This window comes from Amphiura filiformis, chromosome 19 (genome assembly GCF_039555335.1).
Source record: "Amphiura filiformis chromosome 19, Afil_fr2py, whole genome shotgun sequence".
NCBI classification, from domain to species: domain Eukaryota; kingdom Metazoa; phylum Echinodermata; class Ophiuroidea; order Amphilepidida; family Amphiuridae; genus Amphiura; species Amphiura filiformis.
This window is the reverse complement of record NC_092646.1, coordinates 23,330,367-23,348,055: the sequence shown is the minus strand read 5'-3', so window position 1 is coordinate 23,348,055 and position 17,689 is coordinate 23,330,367. Positions and strand designations below refer to the sequence as shown.

The 17,689-nt window shown below is 37.2% G+C and overlaps 2 protein-coding genes across 2 annotated transcripts; one reads left to right on the top strand and one right to left on the bottom strand.

The window, feature by feature from the left end:
• Positions 1–1,894: 1,894 nt before the first annotated feature.
• On the bottom strand, positions 1,895–6,365 carry LOC140141072 (uncharacterized). The gene has a single exon (XM_072162844.1). The coding sequence runs from the start codon at positions 6,260–6,262 to the stop codon at positions 4,658–4,660; it is 1,605 nt and encodes a 534-aa protein (XP_072018945.1). The 5' UTR covers positions 6,263–6,365; the 3' UTR covers positions 1,895–4,657.
• Positions 6,366–15,249: 8,884 nt separating this feature from the next.
• LOC140141071 (cell adhesion molecule 2-like) lies at positions 15,250–17,615 on the top strand. The gene has a single exon (XM_072162843.1). The coding sequence runs from the start codon at positions 15,286–15,288 to the stop codon at positions 16,885–16,887; it is 1,602 nt and encodes a 533-aa protein (XP_072018944.1). The 5' UTR covers positions 15,250–15,285; the 3' UTR covers positions 16,888–17,615.
• The last annotated feature ends 74 nt before the right edge of the window (positions 17,616–17,689 follow it).

The following is a 17,689-nucleotide window of genomic DNA, read 5'->3' as shown; positions in this document are numbered from 1 at the left end:
TTTTTTTAAACACGAAAAAAATATTTTTCGACCCACTCCATCCCCTCCCCCACCCACCATGCAGAATTTCTGAACATTCCATTAGAGGCTCGTGATGATTCTTGTAGACGGCATTGCATAATTTTACGGTATGGCATGAAAGGGGGACTGTCGGAAGAGGCCCGACGGAAGAGAGTGCGAGTATTTTTTGGCAGACCACAGGCCTGGCAGACCATTGGCCTCTCACCGGGCCCCTCACTGCATGATCCGTAGGGGCCTATACACAATTTTTGATCCCTTGATCCCAAATCCCGCTAAGCTTAAAACAGTGGAATCGTAAGGCAAAAAAACACAAAAAAAACGTTTGTTTGTCCTCCACCGACCGACCGTAATCTGGAAAATCTGGGAAAAGGGTTTTTTTTTACCATGTTTACTGTGCAAATGAATACCGACCCTTCTCCCCATTTCAGAAAAATACAGAACTATTTTTTTTTTGGATTAAAAAAAATATGGAAATATGGAAACCTAAGGGCCTCATAACTGCTAAATTGTTGTTCTATAAAAGTATAGTGCATTATTTAGAATGTCAAAGACTTCATAAATTCATCCTTGAGAGCAAATTTGGGCCAAAATGATCATTTTTGGAGAAAATAAAAAAACAGGGTTTTTTACATTAATTTTTAAAAACTAGATTAATAATTTTTATCTATAGGAACATTTTTTTCGAATTATGACTAACTTCACCAAAAATCAAAAATATTTGAAATCTGGGCGAAAATCAGGCTTTTTTATGATTCTTTTTTGAAAATTGAGCAAATTTTGGTCAAAATTCAAAAAAATAAAAAAAGCTGTTCCGAGATATTTTTATCTGGCTTTTAAAAATAAATAAAAATTTTTGTTACGTTGACCGAAAACCCCGTTTTGGGGGGATTTTCTCAAAAAACGAGCATTTTGGCCCAACTTTGACCTCACATATGAATTCATCAAGTCTTTGCTATTCTAAAAATGTATACTTTTATAATTCTTTACTTAACACCCTCACATTGAGCTAAAACACCTCTCAGATCTAAAAACAAGTGTTAATAGATTGACACTATTTGAGTAACACTTTTTAAACACGTTAAACAGTTAATGTGTTAAAATATTAACATTTGTGTTACACTATTAACAATTGTGTGTTAAAATATTAACACTTTCACACTTTTATTAATACATTAATACTAATGATTAAATGAGGGTGTTCGTTTTAAACGCATTTAACACGGTAACAACACTCTCTAAAAACAAGTGTTAATAGATTAACACTAAAAAGTATAAGAGTAACACTTTTTAAACACGTTAAACCGTTAACGTGTTCAAATATTAACATTTTTGTTTATATTTTAACACGCAATTGTTAATATTTTAACATAAATGTTAATACATTATCGGTTTAACATGTTTAAGTGTTATTCAAATAGTGTTAATCTATCAACACTTGTTTTTGCAGTGTATAGGCCTAGTTCCGACTACGTGGTTTATGGTCCAACGTTTGACTCTTTTGGCTTGGTGGATCTCATATAAATTAAAGGAGGATTTCGGTTATGACATTTTTCAGTACCGGGGTAGATATCCACGAAAAAAGCTTATTTCCCAGCGTTTGCGAGTTATGTATGATTGTGTGTATTACACTGCTACATAGGGCAATGTTGTAATTATTCGTTCTGGTATCATGGTATACCAGAACGAAATTCAAATTTGTCTTGAATTTTTTGGTACATAATAGCAAGAGGTTTCCATCAGTATAATCATGGTAGTATAAAAATCTCAACTTTTTTTTGTAGAAAAGTGGAGGAGGGATGAGGCTGTGGATCACAAAATACCCTTTTAATACATATATATTATGCTCCAAATCAAAATAATCTTGTACACTTGGTTGAGATTTTTGACACTCAATTTGTAGGAGTGCCCTTTATTTTTGTGGCAACTTACCCGGGCGTAACGATTTCTTTTTAAGCGTTTTATTAAGCGCATTCATGCATGTGCTTATAACTCTGAGTCGCCCATGCGTTTTGAACTTATTATACGTTCATATTATTATATTTCAGCTTATTTCATGGCACTAAATCTTTTGAAATGTTGTTTATGAATAAACACGTTGGAATGTTGTTTGTTAAACGGTTAAATCCATCCAATGTCAGATGTACAATCTTTTTTGTAATTTTAACTCATTAAGGTGGTACTACACCCCTGGCCAATTTTCTTCCATTATCCTGAATGCAAATCAATAGAATTTACTGCAACTTTCAAATCTTGGTTTACATTTATTTAAATGTAGGCCTACGCTGTGACGTCAATATTTAGTCAATTGCTACAAATGAGGCCGGGAAATGAGGTGTCAAGATGTACAGACATAAATTCTGCTTCCAACGCATTTTACTGATTTGTAATACAATCGCCCGTTTTTGAATAATGGCCATTATTTAAGGGGGTTAGTTACTTTTTTTGAGATGTTTAGTTAGTTCTGAGACGAAAATACCAAATGTTGCGTCTCAGGTTAGTTAGACCAGGAAAGTTCTATCTCAACTTTCCTTCCTGACGCAAGTGATCATGCGTATAGACGAATCCAATTTCACGCATTCCTACACCTCAATGGCAGCCATTAGCTGGGTCCCCGTCGGCTCAATCTCACCTAAAATATGAAATGATGCGGCCTTGGTATTTTAAACTGCATTCTATCACCCGTGTTACACGTAGACAAAAGAATGATGACAGTTTACAACACAAAATAATCTAACCTCGAATTTTAAGCGGGTTTAATCCACCCAATTGGGCACTCACAACCGGGCTCACAACACCAGTAGCTACCAGTTTGGTGCATGCGGGGACCCAATAATGGCCGACCAAATCCTGACCATGACTTGGCTCGTTGGATTCGTCTATACCCCAAAGTCACTACATTTATTATATGGAGGGCAGAATTAACCGTCCATTTGTTGCCGAGTGAGTAACATGTAATTGTGGACATGGATGGTTCTGGTTTTAAGCCCTCGATATTTGATGTCTAATAATATTATCTGGTGGGAATCTCGGGTGGAAATCAGGATGATTTAAGCCCCATCATGTACTGCAAAAGTGTTATCACTCGAGTTTCAACTACTTTACTTTTCAAATCCCATTGAACTCTGTGCAAAAGATGTTGTTTTAGAATTGTATGTGTGTCATTAATACTTGGTCGATTTCAGAACAAAAGTGATGTGTGTATAAAGGATAATTCACACCTTCTGTATATAGATAACATAAAATGTGAAATCGACCAGCAAATTAACAGTGTTTTTATTGTAAATATAGCAGTACAAATTCAAATTTTACCATGCTTGTCTGTGCAGTATATAGCAGAGCAGTGGTGTCATACCGTATTACTCATACAGCTCCGCTCACTGCACAGTTACCCCAGTGGGGTGTTGGGTAGTGCTTAAATCATCCTCTGGGTGGAAATAATATATAACATTCGTCAGAAGTTCAAAGTTATATACATGACTAAAGGAAAAAGATAACGAATACAAAACAACATCATGTTGCATCGAATATTGGAATTCGAAGCAGGCTTTAATACTACAGTGGTACAAACGGAAAGATAGATGGTTTGGCAAAACGACTACTCAGTGCCAGAAGTGGGTAAGTACAATAGCTGCCCTGTGAATATCTGGCACTTGAATTATATATTGCACTCATCTACACATGGCAGCTATCGCACTTACCCACCTCTGGCACTAGCAGTCGAAATGTTAGTTCTTATAATAAGCTATTCCATAAAATAGATGCACACCCATGAAGTTCGGATTTCTGGATTTTATGTCCAGTCGTAATTTGTTGGAAATCCAGACTTTTAATGTGTCCAAAGGTGAAAAATGCAGCGGAACATATAAGTTCCGTATTATTTTGAGAGCTCATTTTGGACATGTCCATGATTTTTTGCATTCATTTAACTGCATTTTTATTTTCCAGTAACACATTAGAGAATGAATTTGGAGAAAACCTGATGATAATTACAAAACTCGTTGAGCAGCAAGACCTTCCCTCTAAGCTTTTAATCCGATAAGCTGATTATCTATTTGTTTTCATGAATTGGAAGACATTCTTTGATGTATTACTGAGCTCAATCATCTGAAATTACTGGAGCGTGAACCACCCAGGCTGGTGGCTCAGCATAGTATTTTATTAACAGAAGGTTTTCTCTAAATTCATTTCCTAATGATTGGCAACTAGAATGTCAGTAAAGAGTCGTTTTCAGAAAGCAAACTTTGGAAATCCAGACAATTGAAAAGTTCTATAGGTGGTGTGCACTCATTTTCTGCAATTGCCCAATATTAATGTTATTATTTATATCAGGCTTTTTATCGATACAATAAAAACACGTATTTGTTATTGTCCAACAAGAGTACCACGATGTGAACGATATTTTTAAAATGATATTCAAATGTCTTTTAAGGGATCGGATATTAGCTTTTTACGCGTTTGCACAGTATTTTTGTGAGAGCTGGAAGACATTCTTTGATGTATTGCTGAGCTCAAGTACTCCCTCCCTGTGACAAAGTCCTGGCTACGCCACTGAGGTAAATTTGCAAAAGTTTTGGAAACAATTTAAAGCTCTCAATATATTACATGTATATACAGTTTACAGTTATAATAAGTCAATCTAATATAGATCCAACGGTATCTGATCATATAATCGTGTTGACCATGATGGTTGAAAAAGTCCCGGATCTAAAGAAGGTGGGGGCGATTCCTCATCCTCAACTACTTCCGGTGTTCCAACTAACTCTTGTCCTCCCTCAAATTCAGTCACGTCTACGTTTTCCAGTACGTCAGGCTCCGGCTCTTCTTCTTCTTCCCCTCCTTCATGTACTTCTTCTGTTTGTTCTTCGTCATCGTCGTCGTTATTTTCTTGCTGTCTTTCTACATCAACTGACTCATTATCTTCCGAACTCGTATCATTGTTAAGCTTCCAACTATTGATGTGATCCGCGCTGCTGCTGATATTATTTTTCTTCCTTTTCCAGAAGAAGATAGCTAGACACAACACCACAGCTGCGATAATGAATAACAGCAAACAACATGACAGGATAATAATCACAAGGATCCAAGTTGGAAGATCTGCTTTCTCCGACTTCGGCATATATCGCTCAATTTCTAAAGTTGTTACAGAAACACCAAGCTCATTTGACGCTACGCACTCTATAACTTTCCCGACATCATCGGGGAGAAGAAGAAGATCCACGGATGTGACGGAAGCGTTATTAATTTCATTGGAGATCAGCGTCAGAGTTTCGTTGACGAATAAGGGTCTGTGTCTAATGATAGGTCCCCAATCAATACCGGGATTAGCGTGATATTCGCATCTTATAGTTTCCGTGGTTGACTCCAGAGTGACGTCACTGACTTCCAAACTAGAGGGTACGAAGGTCAGAACTGGAGGATATTTGACTGCTATTGGATTAGACCATGATCCAATCCCGCGCGTGACAGCAGTTAGGCTGTTCGTGTACGTAGGACTGCACGTGATTGTCTCATTGACTGTCACGTGATTTTGAACACACTGAAAATAAGCACTGTGATCCAATGACGTAATGCTATATTCAGCAATTGCTGTGATAGAGTTTTCTGACGTAGAAATAATGGAATGAATCTTAGTTCCTTTACCATTACTGCCGAGACGGACGATCTCCCAATGGATCTCTGGCAACGGAACACCACCTTTGCTTTCACAAGACAACGTGACAGTGTCCTCGGCTACGAAGGTCCCGATAGATTGACCCGGAGTACTGTCCTTGTCAATGGTACATGATGGCTCTTCAGGTTGAGATGGAACATCCACAACATCCAGCCGAGCTCCACTCCATTGAGGGTTCCCTTTACTGTCGATTATCAAACAGTCACACGTACCACTATCCAATTCAGTAACATTGGAAATAATCAGATTGTACTGGCCTAAAGTTGCGGCAGAATTATCGATGATATACCGTGGTAGGGCTAGTAGATTAGTGTTCGTCTCTGGTCCGATGGTGACTTCAAGGTTACCATTATGACTGGTGCAATGCCAGAACAAGTCGCTGCTGCCTTTGTCGGCCACCTGACAATACATTGTCACGTCGTGATTCTTAAGTCCCTGTGTGTTCGACGGTGGGAATTGTAAGAAAGGATCTTGAGCAACGATTCCTGCAAATAACCATGGCAACCATAGTGTTAGAATAGATAAGTTTCTCATCATTTTGGCACAAATGATCGATGCTATCTGTGTCATAAATAATGTACTGCATTAAGGACGCTTCTCATGACTGTGTGTGTACTCGTATAATTGCAGTAAGGTTATATTGTCTGCACTATATTATTCAATATAGCTGTTCTGCTTCAGTTAAAGTCACTAGGATCCACAACATGCTCATATATCAGGGCACAGTTCTTTAACCCCAATACATTTGTACATTCATTGAATGACCTTTGAAAATTTGGTACGAAAACTCATACTCTGCAACTTGAGGTCCAATTTTGTACTACCAGTGTTTCATTGAGGTTATTGAACTATGCCATTGGGATGAGGCAATTGTGCTCCATAGTGTCTGCTTCAGTTAGAGTGCGGTCAACTTTCAAAATTCAATCAAGATATTCAGTGATTTTTGACAATGGCATTGACACTCAGTTTTCAATTTGACATTGGGTTATATAGCGATTAAGGCGCTACTTTTGTTGATATCTATCGTAGATTATGCTGAAGAATTCTGTATACGTAATGGTTCAATGATTGATGCCATAGTTACTGGTTACTGTGATTAAATAAACAATATTTTTCTGACATGTTTTTCGGAACCCTTCACGTTATATTTTGCATAGTATTTTGATGAAACAAACATAACCATTACACTCTAAATTACAAGGATTTAAAATTAAATCATTGAGGTTGTAATTAGGGACCAATCAATTTCAGATTTCATCTTATTATAGATTTGAATTTTAAATCTTAAAGATTTAATTTCAAATCTGTTAATTTTAAATCTTATACTTGATTGGTCCCTAATCACAATCCTTGGGATTTATTTTAGATCCTTGAAATTTAGATTGTAAGGCTGCATGGATTTCATTTGAAGACCTGAGCGCAAGAAGACCGTAAGTCCACTTAGCCCCTCAACATGTATACACCAAAGTTACGTACGTATATAATAGTTTCTTAGGGGTTTTGTTTTAAAACATTACCAAACTATACGAAACCATACGCAACTTTAGTGTGTACATGTTGAGGGGCCAAGTGGACTTACTGTCTTCTTGCACTCATGTCTTCATTTAGACATGAAGGGTATAAAACAATTAAATAGTAGCCTATGAAATGAAACAACAGCAACAGTAACAACACTCCTAACACTGGTAACGAGAAGTGCCTATTTATTTGCTTCAACAGGACAGTGAACTTTCTTTCAAAATATTATCATGATAATTAATAGTGCCACTACCGAAAACTAACCAAAACAATTACCACTTGGCATCTGACGTCATTGCCCGGCAGTATGCGCGCGCATTATGGCAATTTCAATTGTTCTTTGCCCTGCAGTGTGCGTACGCATCGTAGTCTGCTAAGGGCACGTGCATTTTAAATCGCCCGCCACATTTCATATAGTACAGGAAAGCCATTGAACAGCGTAGCGGCTCGTTCGAGCATATCGATAGACGAGTCCCTCGCCTTTGTTGATAAACAGTGATGTCAAGTGGTCTATACATACACCTCCAACTACACCAACATTGTTAGAAATATGCCCTCAAAAAGTGTAGCGACTGTTTACTGTGTCAGCTAAATGCTAGTTTCATACTTTAATGCCGCTGAGTGGCATGAAGCATGCGCATTGCAGACAAACGGACACAATCAAGGCTTATGATTGGCTGATACGTCATGCCGCTTGCCGCAGCGGCATGAAAGTCTGACAGGGGCATAACATTCAGTCACGGTAACAACGTAAACCAGAACGTAGACTTTCCAGTATCCGGTTTTACACACAAAAAAGTTACATCCAAGATGAGCAGTCAAGTCCCGGGGAGTCAAGTGCTTACATTTTTTTATTCACCAACGCCCTTCGTGTACCGACGGCCTTAGATGAACCGACGGCCATGATGAGCGGGGGTGGCCATAGGGCCTGCACTTTGGCTCGACATTTGAAAGGGGCGTGAATTCATTTTTGGATACGCCCCTATTATAATTAGGTAATAATCGACTCTCACACATTCCCTATTATGTATATACATGTACCACATGTAGTAAATCTGTCTGCTTTATCTGTATTGTGCCGTTCTTAAGCAAATAGTTAAACACGATTTCATCAAACATTATAACAATAGCTCTTTTACAGTGTGCAATCATCCCGGGCAATAATTTGGCAATAATAGAGGATGTGCGTGAAATTATTGATTGGCTCCATACAAAGGATTTGAACCGGTGTCCTTCACCGTAATCATGGCGCAATGCAGTGCATTCAATCAAACGTTGTCGTCAACCTATTTGATCGTATAGTGCATTTGTTATGTGTGTGAGACGAGCTGTCGCGGTAGATTGCAATAGCTTGTAATCATGCGTTTGTTGAATGAATTTGAGTACTCCGCCATATTTACGGTATGCTACGTCATAATCTAGGTGATTATTTGCATTGGATGTCTTGAATACGCTGGCGAAGTTGTGTAATAATCGGACTAATGCTATAACAGTAGGTGAATACAAGTATTGAATATAGGCCTATCGCGTTGCAAAGCCCAATTCAGTGATCCCAGCGAAAGTGAAAAAAAAAATCAAATTGTTACTTTTATAAAAATTTTTAATGAAAAAAATTGGCAAAAAACCCAAGAAAACGGCAGTATCGACGAAGTTGAAGCCCCATTCAAATAGGCCTACATGTAGCTAATTTATATACTGTCTGTAATTACAGATTCACGTAAATGCATTATTTTTGTCTTAAATAGGCCTACACGGCTTTTGGCTGAACCACTAGCAGAAGACACCAAATTGATGTTTTATGACCTTTGACATTCTTTTGTGGCGAGTGACATGGTCAGTTCAATTCACGCCGAGTGTCCTTGACAGGTTTGACTCTGCTTCAGTGGTCATGAAAGAATTCAAAAGATAACCTCTGCCCCAACAATCCCAAGCAATTGTCTGAAACTGCTTTTCGGATTGTATCATAAGAAGAACTCAGTCGTCAAATGATGATAGTCATATAATGACCAAAATATTATTACTGACTACTATATCATTGAAGACTGAGTTCCGCAGTACAAAATCTGAATTTTGATGATTTTTACGATCGTCCGGATGAAAAAAACACTGAATGGGCCGTTAGTTCCCTCCTCTCCTTACCTTGGCAATATGAATCAAAGAAAAATAAATAAAACAAGAAAAAAAAGACAAAGAAAAGAAACAATAAAAGAAAAACAAATATGAAAAGTTCGAACAATATTTGGTTTATAAAATTAATGTGACCCTGATGAGGCTCGAACTCACCACGTTCCGATTTAAAGTTCGAAGCGCTCGTGAACAAAATTCTGATGCCTTACCAAGTGAGCTGTGCTCCTGAGCTACGAAATAAAAATAAAATAATGCACTGTATACCTGCTTGTGTCGGTAATTGATTTGCTCATATTCCATAATGGTACAGTGCAACAGAGCAAAAATGCCCATAATTTAAAAGCTATATAATTTATGAACAATATACACCACACATAAAAATACTAATACAAGGGCATTTCAACATAAGAATCCAAACAATTAAGTACCAACATGCACAGCTTTGTCCTTATATCACATTTGGGTTTTAACAAAATGTTATCAAACCTCTACTGTGATTGGCAGCTGCACAAGGCATCTCTTTGATAGCTGATAATGGCCATCCATTCAGCAAGTGGCTACTAACTGACCTTGACAGGCTTGAATGAGCACTGTCATCTGCTACAAAACCATCACACTCTAGGTTTGACAATGGGGTGAAAGACTATTATTATTGATTAGCATGATTAGGCGCGGATTTTAAAAGTACATGTACAGCTCCTATGCGTGTATAGCAAAAAATGGGAATAGAATGTTTGGAGTCATGTAACTAAAATACTAAATGCATTCTGCAAAATGTGCTCTATCTGACCAATTTATAAAGCATTTCATTAGCTTTAATTTGACACATTGTTTGACATGTTTGGAATTATGGTAAATCATTAAATAAAATATTTATTAATTAATCAATTATGTCAATTAATTAAAATTTAATGCAAATATGCATAATCTCTCTGACAGAATTGTAGGATTTGACAAGAGCCATTTTTCTTGTAAGTTTGATTCTTATAACATACCGGTATCGTATTGCGTCCCATTATAGTTACAGAAAAAATACGCGTGCAGGACACACATACGCACACCTACACACCCCCACCCAAAGGATCGTACCGTTTTTCAATCGTATAACACTCTTTGGCGCTAGTAGTAGTAGTAGTAAATTCCAATTTTCTTTGCTTTACCTCACTTGTTCTGCTCAAAATTAAAAGGGGACATATCTGACAGTAAAAGCTTACATTTTATGGAAATTATGTTGAACTATTTGTTCAAACAGCACAAAACAGATAAAGCAAAATTACTATACATAGGACTATACATGTATGGTATACCAGGGACTGTTTAAGAATATATCATTAGATTTATGATATTTACTTCGAGGACTGTTATATATCAAAAATGTGAAAAATATCAAATTTTAATAATTTGTCATAAAATTTGTATTATATCATAAATTTCAATGAAATTTATTTGATATCAGAAAGACATTCTTCGTATTCAGAATGCAATTCGATATGTCTGATGTGCTCTCATGTCCCACAAAAATACTATCGAAACGCTCAAAACGCTCATTCCAGATCCCTTAAAGTCATAATGTACGATCTTATAATATGAATTTGGTTAATTTTTTTCAAACCTGATTTTTTAGCATATTTGTAATGTTTACAACTTGCACCTAAATGGAATCAGCCAAATTGCTTGTGTTTGTAGGTAAATAGAGCAAAGTTCGACATAAAGTCATAATGTCCTCCCATAGAACTGCGTGTTAAACGGCCAAAATAACAAGCAGTGTTTCTTTCACTTCACCTTATTATTTTAGCTCAAAATTAACAGAAACCATTCCCGATAATTATTACTAGTATTATTTCAGCATTTTGAGTATATAATGATCGTACATTAAGTCTTTAATTTGGTTAATTTTCTTTGTCTTTTTTTTTCTTTTCTTGTTTTATTTATTTTTCTTTGATTTATATTGCCAGGGTAAGGAGAGGAGGGAACTAAAGGAATATTCAGTGATTTTTTATTTTTTTTTTTCATCCCGACGATCGTAAAAATCATTAAAATTCAGATTTTGGATACTAGACTGCGGAATTTCTGTCTTCAATGATAGTCAGTAATTTTTATATTTTGGACATTACTATGACTATCATTTGAGGACTGAGTTCTTATGATCCGAGGAGCAGTTTCAGACAATTGCTTGGGATTATTGGGGCAGAGGTTATCTTTTGAATTCTTTCATGACCACTGAAGCATAGTCAAACCTGTCAAGGACACTCGGCGTGAATTGAAAGACCATGTCACTCGCCACAAAAGAATGTCAAAGGTCATAAAACACCAATTTGGTCATTTGGTGTCTTCTGCTATCTAAAGGCCTTATATGGCTGATTTTGTACCTTTCGTCATTGTCATAGATGTGCTAACAAAGCTTGCTAGTGCAGTGGTTCAGCCGAAAGCCGTGTGTCTAAGGCAAAACATAATGCATTTACGTGAGTCTGTAATTTATATACCGGTACTGACAGTATATAAATTAGCTACATGTATTTGAATGGGGCTTCAACTTCGTCAATACTGTCGTTTTCCTGTTTGTTTGTTTTTGCCATTTGTTTTTCATTAAAAAAAATTATAAACGTAACAATTTGATTGTTTTTTCACTTTCGCTGGGATCACTGAATGGGACTTTGTAGCGCGGATTATTCAAAACTTGTTTTTACCTACTGCTATATATATAGTATTAATCCGATTATTACATAACTTTGCCAGCGTATTCAAGACATAGGTTATGTAAGGGATAAACTGTACATGGGTATAGAGGCCCTGCATGCTTTTATTGATTGGCTCCAAACAAAGGATTTGAAAAGTGTCCTTCACCGTAATCACGGCGCAATAGCCTACAGTCCATTCAATCAAATGTTGTCAGTGTGCGAGACGAACGATGTATAAATCTGGAGGTCACATCATCACTTATCATGCTTATTGTAAAAAGTTTGTCCAATGCATATACTGTGTGTAGGCCTATTGTTCCCGGATATTGTCAATGCAATCAAGCAAACAGGTATTATATTTTGAAAAGGCCGCTATAGTATATTCACATGGGTGTCTTGAATGGCCAATCATATGGGACATAATCAAATTGCAGTGACTGCTTCCTTTGTTACCACATGTCAGTCATCTTGTGATTATTGGACCATGTAAACCTGCAAAAAACGAGCCAAAGTGCAGGCCCTATGCACCCCGGGGTGGCACCGTCACCCACCCTCACCATCATGGCTATAATACGGCACTGGGGGCGATACTGAAACATGATACCAGTGCGGCTCGTAGTCTGTGGCCGTTTGCTCTTACGGGGAAAAGTGCAGGACTGCAGGCTTATATTCAGTCACGGCAACAACGTAGACTTTCCAGTATCCGGTTTTACACACAAAACTAAACTTAAAATGTAATCACCCGCGCAAAAACCAACACCCCGGTTGGGTGGGTGGGGGTTGGGGGATAAAAAAAATGGGGGAAAAGATGAAAAAAAATTCCTGATTGCATCATTTTGACCAGTACTATAGGCCTACTGATTTATTTTGGCATACATGTAAAGTCTTCGAGCTTCAAAAAAGATGTGTGCGCGTAGCGTGCAAAAAGTTGCTTTCAAAATTTGTTAGAGAGGCACTTTTTTCTTTCATTTTTTATTTTTTGTCAGACTGGGGGAGGGACCCCCTGCTGGCTACGCTACTGCCTCACACCCTTACCCCCTCATACCATAGAGTATGACTCTGTGGTATGTTTCAAACAGTATCTTATTCTTAATATTATTTCGTTCTTAATCAAGCTTTTGATTCAATTGATCCTTTACTTTCAGAATCACTGTCGTAATTTTAAAATCCAGGATGTATGGCGAAAAAGAGGTTCATGACCTCCAAATATTTTGAAAATAACTACAAATAGTAGCAAATTTTTCATGAAAATATTTTCCTTGTAAGAATTTATTTTAAACGGGTATTCATTTCCCCATTGACACGCACGTTAACACGTCATAAATGACTTTGTCAATCAATATATTCTTTTGTGTTGGCCGTCTCAAGTGGCTGTGTCACGACTGTCATCTTCTATGTCACTCGCGCGAAAAAGGAAACCACTTCACATGACAATAATTGTTTATTTCGTTCTTCAAGAACTCGAGTGATTCATGAACCATGACTCGATGAAGCGTGGAAGAAAGAAGGTGGGTTATCTTGTGTACAGGTTGCCAAAATGCGCCTCATCCGCCCAATTGGGCTACTTTAAGAAAAGTTAAATTTCCCTCAAATTTCATGCATCTCAGGAAAAGAATTGCGCCGTGAAACAAAGGCGAGGGGGCCGGCACCGCGGGAGGGTCATCATTTAAATAATTGGATAGATTTAATAAATAATTAATAGATTTCTATTTTATAGATTTGGATAAAATAGGCCCTATCCTTTGATTTTGTTTTAACTGTTTAATAAGTTATTTTGCTTATTTAAAGTTTTAGATGCACCATCGGAATAAAAACTAAATTATAGGCGGCCTACATGCATCCGGTTTATATTAGGCCTACTCTCTCGGAATTCTGTTAAGGGATCTAGAATGAGCGTTTTGAGCGTTTCGACAGCATTTTTGTGGGACATGAGAGCACATCAGACCTATCGAATTGCATTCTGAATACGAAGAATGTCTTTCTGATATCAAATAATTTTCATTTTATGAAATTCACGATATAATACAAATTTTATGACAAATTATTAAAATTTGATATTTTTCACATTTTGGAGATATAACAGTCCTCGAAGTAAATTTTAATTTTAATGATATAGTCTTAAAGCGTATGTAGCTGGTAGGAAAAGCCGACAATCATTTGAAAATTTTGACCTTTCATATTGAAGATATGGATTTTTTCCCAAAAAGACCTAATTTTTTGTGTGTTTTGGGAAAAAATCCATATCTTCAATACGAAAGGTCAAAATTTTCAATTGATCGTCGGCTTTTCATCCCACCTACATACACTTTAGGCCGTATAAAATTAATATTTTGGTTCTCGTCCAGAGGATTTTCATGAATTGATGAGGGAGGAGGTGTTTTTTTTTTTTTTTTTTTTCAGTATGTAATATCAGCATTGTCTGTAGTTTTCGGTCTTTTCCAACAGTGCTCGAGGAAACGATGAGGCACTTTTTTTTTTTTTTTTTTCAAATGTGAGATTCTGAGGTATAAACCCCCTAGAGTAGGCCTACCACAAAAAGACTTGGAAGTGGTCCTTGTTCTCTAATAAACTTATTTATATGTATGAAAAATTCATAAATCATTCCAAAGTCTAAAATAATTGAAAAATCTAAAAAAAAAAAAAAATCTGACAAATCCCAGAAATTGAGGAGGAGGGACGAGAACCAAAACATTAATTTTATACGGCCTTAGGTAGAAATCATCAGATTTACAAAGTTTACAAAGTACTGTTAAATATCAAAATGTCAATTTTAATGATTTGCCATAAAATGTGTATTACATTGCGAATTTCAAAAATCAAAATTATTTGATATCAGAAGGCCATTCTTCGTATTCAGAATGCAATTCGATATGTCTGATGTGCTCTAATGTCCCACAATAAATACTGTCCAAACGTTCATACCCCTTCCTTAATATTGCCCAATTCTCTCTGGTGTTCAGGTACCATCATTTACTGCCATTGAACTTGGGCTACTTTGCTTTAATAGCAGGTGAATAGGTTGCTATGAGAGCGATCTCCGCCGCTTTGGACATAGGTGCATGCCGCGCCCATTTGGGCAAAATATTGTGGCAACCTTGAGGAGGACTAGTGATATTGATAGCTGAAGTTCACGTGTATGTACTATGTAGATGTCATGTAAACACTCGCTACTACATCATACATGTATGTCTCCATGATCCTGGAATAAATTCGAAGCTTCCAATCCCTGCTTCCAATGTACCTGACATATATAGATTCCCGTGCATCAAGATGTTGGGAACCTTTGTGGTGCTGATGATCTCATCACTTTTAACACCAGGAAGTTTGTCGCAAGATTCAGTTTTTAAAAACCCTCCATCGGATACTGTAGGAGTTATAGACTACAATGTCACAATGTATTGTCAGATAGAAAACGGAGATGATATTGACGTGTATTGGCATTGTAATATCGCCAATGGGACTCAGGATGTCACCATAGGTCCTAACGAAAACACGAACTACGCTATCCCTCAGTATATCATTGATAATTTTAGCGCAAGTTTAGGACAGTATAACCTGATCATTACCGATGTTACTGAATTGGATAGCGGGACTTGTGACTGTGTTATTGTTAACAGGAATAGGAATAGGAGCGCACAGTGGAGCGGAGCCCGGTTGGAGATCGTGGACTCCCCAGAACCTCCTGAAGAGGTGTCGTGTACCATTGACAAGGATAGAACACCGGGTCAGCCTGCAGGAACATTTATAGCAGAAGATATCATTAGATTGACTTGTGTGAGCGAAGGAGGTGTTCCGTTAGCAGATATTCACTGGGAGATCATCAGGAACGGAACTCAGGAAGGGAGCAAGATCTTATCTTACGCTTCCACAACAAATGCTAGCATAACAATAATTGCAGACTATAATATAACCTCATTGGATGATGGAGCATACTTCCAATGTATCCAAAATCACATTGCGCTAAACTATACCAACATCTGTAGCCCTTCAGTGGACAAACTATCTGCGCCAATTACAGTGATCTACCCACCTGTGCTGTACTTTGTACCAGAAGCGCTTCGCGTGGATCGGAAACTTAATGAGACATTACAATGCGAGTATCGAGCCAATCCAGATCTTTTATCTGGTCCACAAATTACAAACCACATACCATCAGGAGATGTTGACGTACATGTAGTCAATCAAACATTGGATCTTCGTTATGTCATTGCTGGACAAAATAACACTGTTCAGCTTCTTCTTGATGACGACGACATTGGTAAGATGATCGAATGTGTCGCAACAAACGATTTAGGTACAACTGTTATAACTCTTAAAATTGAAGATGAGGTGATGCCTCGGGAGCCGACAAACTTACTGCCCTTAAGGATGATCTTGGTGATAATGGTGGCAGGTGTTATCGCGATAGTCCTGATGGCTGTGGTTATTTACTTTATATGGTGTACTGATGGGACTGATGTCAAAGACACTGCTACTAAAGACAACGTTTATGCAAATGTACCTGCCAGACCACGTGAAGGGTTAAGAGTAAGATTTCAAGACAGTGTAATGGAATTAGTATATCACGAAAATGATTACGAATATGAGGAAGGAGGTTCTTCTGTGCCTGGACAACCCATCAAGCTGGATGATATCAATATAGGTGAATTCTCTGGTGGAAAAGAGTTACAAGGATGTGTAAATGAAGGCATCGAGACCGAAGAGAATGTTTATTCTGATTATATTGAGAATGGCATGATTAATTTGGACAAAATTCAAATGGACATGATGGTCATGGGTGAACCTTCATTAACGCCAACTGCAGAAGAGAGTGTACCTACACCACCGCCACATCCTAAACAACATTTTTATGAAGTGCCTTTAGATATTTGAAGTATAGAACTTCTTGTGGATTACAAAAACTTCTTGTACATTATGAAACTTGTAAATATAGAGATTTTTTTGTAAATTATAGAAATTATTGTAAATAGCTCTTTTTGTAAGTTGCAGTATACATAATTAGTAGGCCTGTACACTCTTAGAAAATAGGTTCTTGGATGTCCTGTATATGTACATATACATGTAGAACCCTCAAGAGAAAGGGGTTCTTGAAAACTGAAATAACCCTAAAGTTCTTTTTGGCCTTTCCAGTAAACTTTTCAGGGATTTAACCAGAACCTCTTTGGTCATTTCACATGTCATATAATGTTATGTATTATACAGTACAGTTCATACTTGGAACCTTTTTTCTAAGAGTGGTATAGATAGTATATTAAAATAATTATAAGAACCTCTCATAAACATGATAAATGGTAATTATAGCTTCTTGTAACCAGGCCCGTAATTTATTGGGGATAGGGTATACGGGGACGCATTTGATTTATTTTTTGCAACCATAATGGGCTGCAATTCACTAAACCTAACCCTAAACGAACCCTAACTCAAACGGTATGGTATTGCGGCCCATTATGGTTGCAAGAAGAAATTAAGCGTGCGGCGGGACGTCAAAAATGTAGACCTTTTTTCGAAAAAAAATCTGATGTTTGCATTTAAATAAACACCAAAGGTGGGCTTTAAAAAAAAAAGGGCATTCTATTGAAAACGTGTACTATAAGTGAGCCATATGTGAATTTTCTTCCAAATGAAGACATTGGGGGGAGGGGGCACATTTTGACACATGTTCACCAAAAGCTTT

Excerpts from the sequence above, each read along its gene's own strand:
- LOC140141072 (XM_072162844.1), bottom strand. The coding sequence starts at position 6,262 with ATGACACAGATAGCATCGATCATTTGTGCCAAAATGATGAGAAACTTA.
- LOC140141071 (XM_072162843.1), top strand. The coding sequence starts at position 15,286 with ATGTTGGGAACCTTTGTGGTGCTGATGATCTCATCACTTTTAACACCA.